We start from the raw sequence: 9641 nt of genomic DNA on the forward strand, positions 1-9641 counted from the left end.
CACAGAGCCGTATATCACTGACAATCTACGTTATATTGCGTTCATTAGATGAATCGCGTCCGTAATTGAAATATTGTGTAGCTTGTCAGTTAGAGTTTTTATTAATGCCATGTTTTGTTAATACAGCACATAGCACTAGACAACTAAATGAATGTAACATGGCAAAGATGAATGCACTTTTCCGAAGTTGAATGAAAAGGAAATGTAATTTTGGAATTTCTGTGGTAATGTGCTGTTGTTCATGTTCTTGCTCATGATTAAATTTTATTTTATTGCTTAAATTAATTTATAGCATTAACAAGATGACCCATTGAAATCATATTGGAAGCGATGACTGATTAATTTTTTTTAGTTCAGTGCCAGTACATAAGATTAGTATTGACCAAGTTCAGAGGCTGTCATATGTTGATCAACTTACCATGTTGTGTATCTTCATCAGTTTCAATAGAAAAAAATAACTTTCATATTGATTCAATGAATTTATTGCATTTTGGGAAAAAAAAATAATAACATTTTATAATACATTTTTGAAAATCAAAACCTTTGAAACCAAACTCTTCCCCCAGGAAATCTACCTCATGAACAGTTAAGTGTCCCCCACTTATGCAATAAAAATGTGCAATTTCCTTAATTTATTTGTTACCACCTCCATGCATCTCACTCTATTCTATTCCATAATCATCTATAGCACAACTGTTCGTACAATTTATTATTTTTTTTATTTTGCAATATTTTTCTTTATATTTAGCTACAATTTATTTTATTTTTTGTCTGTGTTGTTGTTGTCTCTGTGTACTGTAAAACAAATTCCTTGTATGCGCAAACATACTCGGCAATAAAGCTCTTTCTGATTCTGATTTTATTTGCAATAAGTAGCTTAATTAGTAGAATATCCTATTTTAATGTAGTAGCCTATAGCCTAATCTATAAGTGCAAATAGCATATTTTCTTAGCGATAGATGCTATTTACACTAAGAGAAAATAGCAGTTTTTTTAGTCATATCATGCTGCTTACACTAAGTGCAAATATAGTTTATATATTATATTTATACTATGTTAAAATAGCACGGCTAAATGATCACGTGTCCCCTAAAAACATACTTCAATATTTAACAGTGTTATATATGTTATATAACTTTTCTTTATGGGGAGTCTCGAATATGCCTGTTTGAACGAGCAACAGGTGTCAAGCCCGTGTTCCTTACCAATAACCATAGCCTCAGTCAAAGATGGCGACGTCCAAAACTGAAGTCTTATTACTTTTTGACACAAGTCCAATCAAAACTCAAGTTCTCCGTCAAATTTTAATTAACCAACAAGCAGTCATATTATGGTGGAGAGCATTTGAGTTACATGCAGAACACAAAACCAACGTTTAGCAGCTGGAGAAAAAATGGATCCAACACAGATGACACAGGGCTAATTTCTCCATCACTGTCTGTAAGTTACCGAAACCACACATGAAAACACACAACACACGGTAGACGCGCGTTTGTGAAGCAGAGCGACTTTCTCTCGCACTGTATGATGTGACCGAACTGTCCAGTCCTGTTCTTTTCTGTTTACACAGCGCCTGTTTTCTGAGAATGTTCTGAGTCCTGAAAATATATGTGTGTGAATGCGGCCGTCACGCCGGTAAATAACCGTCCTGTGTGAACGTAACCATATTAAGGACTCAAATGGACTGTCAACCTATATTTATTCTGCTGCTGTGTGAACTTGGACTTGAATTCTGTCCGATTAGTAGGGCTAAACCCCAAAAGACCAGACCACTTGATGCATTTTTTAAATAGTATTTTTTTTTCTCGTCTAATCTCAGATCCTCTGCGCAAGCTGTTATGACGTCACATTTAGAACGTCTCGCCTAGGTTTAGAACTTGCTCATTTTGTGGGTTGAAGTTTCGGAGTATAGATTGATCGACTGATTGCTATCTGACTTTTATCGAGTGACAGATATTGTTATAATGAAATTATTTTCACGACTGAAAAAAATGATTGAGAAGGAGTGTATACAAGAACCATGTGTTCTTCTTAAACACACCTTTAACCAAGAGAACCATCCTCCTCATTGGCCTGATGAGGCTCTTGTTGTTGCTGGTGGTTTTGATGGAAGAGAGGAGGCAGAAAGAGAAAACAAAAAGAAAAAGAAGAGCTTCTGGAGGTGGCCAGCTCTCCGCTTTCCTCACAGGAGAGCCACTAAATATGATCTGGCTAAAGCTGAGAATAAGCACCAGACTGAAGCCGGATATTATCGGACATTTAGTGATGGTACAATCACATCAACATGTCATGGTTTCATTTTAGGCTGATTATTCAATTACAATTCTTCTGTTCTTAATTCTTAAATTAAGAATCACATTCCAGAAGCACTACTGTCATTATCACACCAAAATTTACAGTGACAGTTAAGAAATTAAATTAAAGGTTTTTGATCAGAGTATGATCTGAGAATAGCTTTATTAGGTGTCATTACCAACCAGTCAGTATGTTAGAGCTTAAACACTGATTAAATCATTGTTGAGAGAAGTTTAATTTTAATATATCAAGTCGAATGTGCCCCTAAATGAAGAACAACTCTACTTCTGAGTATGATATTTTACTGAATTATTTGATTTGATTCATATTATAGCTCCAGCTCCTAAAGTCCACCCCGTTGAGGAACAGCTGGAGCAGAATGCCCCAGGCAAAGGTAAGAATAATAAAACCATGAGAATTATTAAATGTTATTATGAATTCTAAACACTGTAAACAATCATCAATAAGTCATGGTGTGTTTTTACATTAACTCATGAAAATAAGCAACTTTTAGCTCTTAATGTAATACAAGATTAAACTCATTTTAATGTAATTTAATGTTTAAGTGACAAACACCTAAAGTTAATTGTACTTTTTTTTTTTTTTACAATAAAATAAAATGTATATATGAAGTTGTATTTCATACTGACTGCAATTGTTTATCTTTTATTAGGCCACATCCGCAGCCATTATAAAATCGGCTCAAAACTGGGTCAAGGAGGATTTGGTTTTGTCTACGAAGGGACTCGCTGCAAGGATGAACTTGAGGTTTCAATTTGTTTTACTTACAAAACTTTGCATATCTCTTCAGAATTAATGGCTAGACTGATATGACCTCTGTGCACATGCTAATTGTTATTTTTTTGTTTTGTTGATCAGGTGGCTGTGAAATTTTCAGTGAAGTCACCAAACATGCCATATATCAGAGTGGTGAGTAGGCTGCACTCTCTATATTTAATATTATTCTCAGACTACAAATGATTTCTCAGTAGGCAAACTGTTCTGATTTGTGAACCAAGTCATTATTTGGGAAACCATCTTAATCTAAACATCATATTTCCTTTTTTCTAGCCTGGTCATCCCCAATGCATCCCAATGGAGATAGGCCTGACACTAATGGCCAATAAATGCCCCAGAGCTCCTGAGATCATAAGAATTCTGGACTGGGAGGACAACGAAGACCACTTCATTATGGTCATGGAGCGGCCCATGCCCTGCATGGAGTTAAGAAATTTCGTAAAGCTCCACGGAGAGAGTCTCAATGAGGAGACAGCACGAAAGGTCATGCAGCAGGTCACCGAAGCCGCTAATGTTTGCATCAAGCGTGGCGTCTTTCATCGAGACATAAAAATGGAGAACCTGCTGTTAAACCAGGACACCATGGAGGTGAAACTCATTGACTTCGGGTGTGGTGTGCAAATGAAGAGATTTGGCTATGAAGTCTTCAGTGGTATGTGTTATGAACTGCTTTGTTAATTATCTCACAGAACTGCATCCTATATAGTCAACATGATTTGGAAATGTGTTAAATTGACAAAATGTCTTTCCTCCAGGCACAAAAGCGTACTGTCCACCAGAGGTCATCGTGAACGGCAAATACCATGCAAAGCCAACAACAGTGTGGTCGCTGGGGATCCTTCTGTTCATGATGGTGTGCGGACATTATCCAACAGAATACGACCTGGATCTGATCAGTAAGAGGAGCTGGACCAGACCTGGCCTGTCACAAGGTAAGATCTTCATCAAAGAAGAACAATCTGTTTTGTAAATCACACAAAAAAGACCCATAGCTTGTAAGAGAACAGGTGTAAAGAATGAGCTAATAAATTAAACATCTCTCATCTTTTTTGACAGAATGCTGCCAGATGATTTCTTCATGTCTGCAGTCTGATCCACAGCAGAGGATCGATCTGGAGAAGATGCAGATCCATGACTGGTTTAAGGTACTAAGACTAAAATGAGATAATTTTTTTTACATTTTTAGTTTGGTTTGCCAAATCCAATTTGTAATTGACTATTAATGCTGCTTAATTTATTTTTTAATCAGGTCATGGAGTAAGACATGAAAAATGCCTTAGCGTCTTGTGAAAGCCGGCATGTCCTGACAGTGTCTGCCTCCTCGACATGAAGCAGCAATACTTGTAATAGTTATTTGCATAGTTTTTAAATTTTTATGTACTTCTTAAAAAAAATTGTAAGGCATAAGTGTTGAGATAAGTAAGATAAGACAAGTAAGATAGACAAGTGTTTTAGTGTATAAGATAGATAAGTGTATAAGGAAGAAAAGTGTAGACATTTTAAGTGTATAAGATAAGTTTATAAGTGTATTAGATAAGTGTAGAAGTTTATAAGATAAGTATAATTTAGATAATTGATATTTGAAAGATAATTGAATTTATAAGAAAACCTTGTAAGAAAAAAAATATAATAAAGTATATGAGAATTTTTTTGGAGTGACTGAGTCATATTAGAGAATATGTTAGAGGATACGGACACCCTACATAGAAGGTGCATGCCAATTTTTTTACTTAATAGATGTGTTAATTCTTTGTCCAGTTTCGTTTAACATGCACATTGCATTCAACAGATAAACATAAGCAGGGAAAAAGACCATTGCTGACATCTTAGCAATTATTTTTGCAAAAATAGTCTCTCAGCTGATTTGTGGACACTGAAGGAATAAGAATAATTTTTATTGTGAATTTTGATTGTAACAATAATGGTTCCAGAGTTATTAGCAAAAACGTAATATAGCGCATCATAACCAATTCTACCCATAATCCCCTGAAGTGCCTTGAAACCAGGGGGGCAGGGTTTCATATTTTATTGAAGCACCCCTGGGTGCCGCCATTGGCTAGCGGACCCCCACCTGCTGTTAGCATTCCATTGACTCCCATTCATTTTGGCGTCACTTTGACAGCGAATAAATTTACATCTGAGGAGTTTAAAGACTCAATTTGTCCATTTATTATTTCTAAAGAAACAAGAAAATGTATTAAAGGCTTCATTACCTTGCATCTTACGTTATGGCCCCGTAGAAGCAGTTTTTGTAAAAATAGGCTAACGATTGCTTCATAACCTGCGACTCTCTAGCTGTGTCTCATTTAGAAGGCTGCGCCCTCCGAAGGTTGCATTCAAAGGCTGCATACGTCATCGAGGTTGTCTCATTTCAGAAAAGCAAGTAGCACACTCCGAATGCGACCTTTTTTCACAGGAATTCGAAGGATACATGAGGTGTATCCTTCGCTGCTACAGATAACCCACAATTCTTTGCGTCGCCATAAATAACCGTTGTTTATTTGAAAAAATGGCGGCGGCAGATCTACACACAAGCAGAGATGTGGTGTTTAAATGTAAGTATTTTAAAGTTCTTCATTTTTTTAAAATTGAATTACAAGTGTGGTCAACATGATTACAAGTGTTTAGCTCCTCAAACATTGAATAAAATAAAACAAGTAAAAACTTTTTTTGTAAGTTACTTTCCAAATTTAGAAATTATTTTCCTAATATTTTTTTCTTTAACAAGTGTGAGAGCGAAACGACGCTATGTGTTGGCATAGCAACGTGATACTTCCTGTTTCCTTTTCCTTTCCATCCTACGAAGGCCTTCTCATTTAATCCCAGGGTTAAGGACACTCCGTATACGCATCCTAGAAAGGATTCGACCTCCAGAGGATGCGACCTCCGGAGGACGTGGCCTTCTAAATGAGACACAGCTTTTGTTGCCCAGTAGAGAAATTACCGTATGGACAGAAGGAGAAGCTCGCAGGCAATCTTTTACTGTCTATGAGGCAATCGGGGGACGTGGAGGCATAAAGTCAAGGGAGATAATTAATCAGAATACTTACCAAAATTTGCTCCTGTTCACGCTCGCCTTCTCTACAAGATTCGGTGGGGGATTCAGATTTCTCTTGGCACAGCTATTAGAAGACTTACAATTGTCAGACAGGTTGCTCACATGACATCTATATATTTTATAACAGACATGCCACTTCCTCAATCCTCCATACAACTAAGGAAAACCCGCAACGGCAAAGATGGCGGTTGTATGTACATGTCCCGCCCCTCCCGCTGGAAAGCCAATCATCTGCTTTTAACAGTCAAGCCGGGAAACATTTAAGCCTATCGTCTGGTTCCACTGACGTATGCGCACAGTTGAGGAACCCTTGCGCATGCGTAGTAAAAGTATAACCTGTGGGAAAAAGGCGTTTTAAACCTTATTTTGGGGCAAAGCCATAAACATTTTTCCGCGATTTTTATCATATTTTACTGATGTTTCTATACATACAGTTTTTATGTCCCGGTGACCAGTGAAAGTGCAGTTCTGCCTCTCTTCCCATTCATTTAGATAGGAGCCTGGTCTTGTTAGTCTGAAATAGCTGCCCGGAGGCGTTTCCAAAATGGTGGCCGAGTGTTTTACTTTTCTTAAAAGTAAAATAAATAACAACAACAAAAAAAAATCAGTTGTTGGAGATATGCGAGCCAAAAATAACAGAAAATGGTTACTATAAAGCGCAGAGTTGGCACTAAAAAGGCCAGTAAAAAAACAAGTTGGCTAGTCTAAGACATGAAACTCCAGGGTTGAAAATGGGCACTGTGGCCCTGTTTCTAAAAAAATTGTGAAAAATAAAATTATCAGGGGCACACGGCAGGAATCGCCACAAAGAGGAGGAGAAAAAAAACAATATAGAGGTAAAAATCACAAGTTAAGCCCATGAAGTTCATGTAATATTTTGAAATAGCCTTTTTAGAAGATCTTAACTGGCAACACTGACACATGGAACGTTTTTGCTTGAGTTAACTGCTTATTTAAATTTTTCTTTATTTTCTTTACAATAAATTTAAGATTCTGTAATGTTGTTTTAACTTCAGTTGCATTACTGATTGCTTTTAATTCACCAAAAAGTGTCTAAATGTCTTGTGAAAAAGACCATGACTAGAACTATTATCTAGCATACATAAAATGAAATAATTAAGTTTAAGAATGTAATTTTCCACTTTATTGCATAATTGAAATGAAAGGTATGGGTATGCTAATTAGACTAACTAGCTAGCTAGCTGACTAACATTTACAAATAAATTACAAAATGTTGCCTTTATTGTATTGCCTTTGTTGTCTGTTAGACTATTTTAAAGGCATTTCATATTGTTCATATTTCCCTTTGTTGTAATAAGTATTTGTCACTGCATGGTTGTGGGAGTAGCTCATGTCTGGTCTCTTCAGATTCACTCATAAAATACCTACAAGGTGGTTCAACATCTCCATTTATTATCACAATTTATTTACTACTTATTTATGTTAATACTTATCAGTATTTATGTTATGTCATAGTAAAGTTTTGAAAAATCAGCATTTTCAAAAAAAAATTAGTTGGATCTAAAATCTCGCCTAGGGTACCAATAGACTAATGGGACTGATAATTAGATAAGTCCAAACAATCATTCTTTCCAAAATAAAAAAAAAGACCTTCTGTTAATGCCTTGTGTTTTTTCTTGTTTTGTTTTCATCCATTTTTAAAAGTCATTAATTATAACTCATTTTTGATTCATCCTCGTATCATTGACAAAATAAAACAGTTCATTAAAAGACACCCTGCCATTGCGCTTGCTGCAAAAAAAGCACACCAACTGCATTTATTTCTTTTTAAATCTGCTGTTTATTATTATGCAGAGATAATTTTAAAATTAACAACTCCAATTGTTAAAAAAACAAAAGAAAGGAAAAAATACATATTCACATATTCAACAAAAACCATGTCACAATTTCATTCATAATGCATCTAATAGGTTCAGGGGTTGGAAACATGTTATGCCTCATGGAACATTTTGTGTAACCAGGATTGCATGGATGCAGGATGTGGAAGCAGAGATGATGTGAAACTTTTGAAGTATCAGTAAGGAAGATTCATACACACACACACACATATTCCCCTCCCCTCATTTCCCCCTCATCATAATTCGCTGGTCATGTGTTGGCTTTTGTTCGGAGAAATGCAACTCTACTCTTTCTTTTCAACCTTCTTTCCATCCTTTTCATGATACTCGAGGAAGAAGTCATTGCAGGCAACAGTGAGGGCACCAACGAGGATGACAAACTCTGTGAAGTCCACCTCACCGTCGTTGTTTGAATCCAGGTCTCCCATAACTTTATCGACTGCATCCTTATCTTGTGCATTCTGTGACGCAAGCGAGACATAAAGTTATTCAGAAACATCTGACTTTCACAAAGAAATCAAAACCCTGTTTTCTCCTTACCCCAAGGTAGTTGCCCAGCTCCTGCGATAGCATCTCTTTGAGTTCCTGCCTGCTGAGAGTGTATTTGTCGCCCTCATTTCCAGAGTACTTGTGGAACGTCTGGATCATCAGCTGCATGGCATTCTCCAGAGTGGAGGCATTCTCTGAGTTTAGAACATTAGACATTCTGGAAAGAAAGATTTATTGGTCATTGTAGCATCTGTATTTAGACTTACGTATAAATGCACTCAAGGATGCACTAAAGGTTTTCTTTAGGGGGAGTATTTCTGGGTAATTTTAAATATTTCAAACCACAAGGCAGACTTATTTTCTTCAGACCACAACAATAAAAACATTGCAAAAGAAGCAGTAATATATTCCGAGCTCAACATGCTTTGACCATCCTACAAGGGGCTTAACTTAACTACAGAAGGGAAATGTGACTCGCCTGATAAGGGTGAAATCCTAAACTGGAGAAACACTCTGAACCTGGGGAGGAAGTTACTTGGCCAAGTGTAATCCGAGCCAATCTCAATGACCAAAACTCACTACACACACATATTTAACCAAGCACTGCCCACCGTTTGAGCTTAGCCCTGTCCTGATGGATGAACTGATAAACATACTGGGTTGTGTTGGCAAAAAATAACTTCAGTGGAGAAGAAAGGCCTCCTCAGATGCTTTATAGAGATGAGCCACAAGCCACACAGAACTTGTGGAGAGCCACATTAAAGAATTTTGTCCAATGGCAGCTCATTACATCACAGTTTTCTTTAACACATGATCTGACCAAGCATGTCATGTCCAGAAGCTCAGAGACAGCACACATGCGAACTCTAAACAAATTCACAATTACTGTCTCTTCTTCCATCCATCCTTTTCTTTCTCTTACCTTGTTGTTAGAAGGTTGTTGCTCTTCTGTTCCTTGAAGAGTGATGAATGCTGGTGAAGACGGGAGGCGATGGCCAGCATCTTATATACCTACTTGGTCCTCCTCCCATCATACCTTACACTCCTCCTCCCTTCCTCCATCCATCCTTCATTTGTCTCTTCCTACCTATTTCCCACCTCTTGTCCTCTCTGTTTACACATTCACAATGCAAGAATAAACA

The 9641-nt window shown here is 36.9% G+C and overlaps 2 protein-coding genes across 3 annotated transcripts; one reads left to right on the forward strand and one right to left on the reverse strand.

The window, feature by feature from the left end:
- Positions 1–1792: 1792 nt before the first annotated feature.
- Positions 1793–8219, forward strand: LOC132158355 (serine/threonine-protein kinase pim-2-like). Of its 2 annotated transcripts, XM_059567734.1 has the most exons (8): positions 1793–2268; positions 2630–2689; positions 2969–3063; positions 3175–3225; positions 3367–3745; positions 3849–4025; positions 4150–4238; positions 4343–4364. In XM_059567734.1, the coding sequence occupies exons 1-8, from the start codon at positions 1965–1967 to the stop codon at positions 4352–4354; spliced, it is 1167 nt and encodes a 388-aa protein (XP_059423717.1). In that variant the 5' UTR covers positions 1793–1964; the 3' UTR covers positions 4355–4364. The 2 variants fall into 2 exon arrangements, with proteins under 2 accessions (XP_059423717.1, XP_059423718.1); XM_059567735.1 differs by lacking the exons at positions 4150–4238; positions 4343–4364 and adding an exon at positions 8134–8219.
- On the reverse strand, positions 7944–9641 carry LOC132158357 (protein S100-A1-like). The gene is made up of 2 exons (XM_059567736.1): positions 8551–9641; positions 7944–8471 (listed from the first exon to the last, which is right to left on the reverse strand). Exons 1-2 carry the CDS (start codon positions 8713–8715, stop codon positions 8295–8297), a joined length of 342 nt encoding a protein of 113 aa, XP_059423719.1. The 5' UTR covers positions 8716–9641; the 3' UTR covers positions 7944–8294.

The sequence above is a fragment of the Carassius carassius genome, chromosome 15 (assembly GCF_963082965.1).
Source record: "Carassius carassius chromosome 15, fCarCar2.1, whole genome shotgun sequence".
Lineage (NCBI taxonomy): Eukaryota > Metazoa > Chordata > Actinopteri > Cypriniformes > Cyprinidae > Carassius > Carassius carassius.

Bases quoted from the DNA above. Each gene is read 5' to 3' on its own strand.
- LOC132158355 (XM_059567734.1), top strand. From the start codon at position 1,965: ATGAAATTATTTTCACGACTGAAAAAAATGATTGAGAAGGAGTGTATA. The intron at 2,690-2,968 runs GTAAGAATAATA...ATCTTTTATTAG, and splicing joins GCAGAATGCCCCAGGCAAAG to GCCACATCCGCAGCCATTAT. The intron at 3,746-3,848 runs GTATGTGTTATG...TCTTTCCTCCAG, and splicing joins TGGCTATGAAGTCTTCAGTG to GCACAAAAGCGTACTGTCCA.
- LOC132158357 (XM_059567736.1), bottom strand. From the start codon at position 8,715: ATGTCTAATGTTCTAAACTCAGAGAATGCCTCCACTCTGGAGAATGCC. The intron at 8,472-8,550 runs GTAAGGAGAAAA...CTTGCGTCACAG, and splicing joins AGCTGGGCAACTACCTTGGG to AATGCACAAGATAAGGATGC.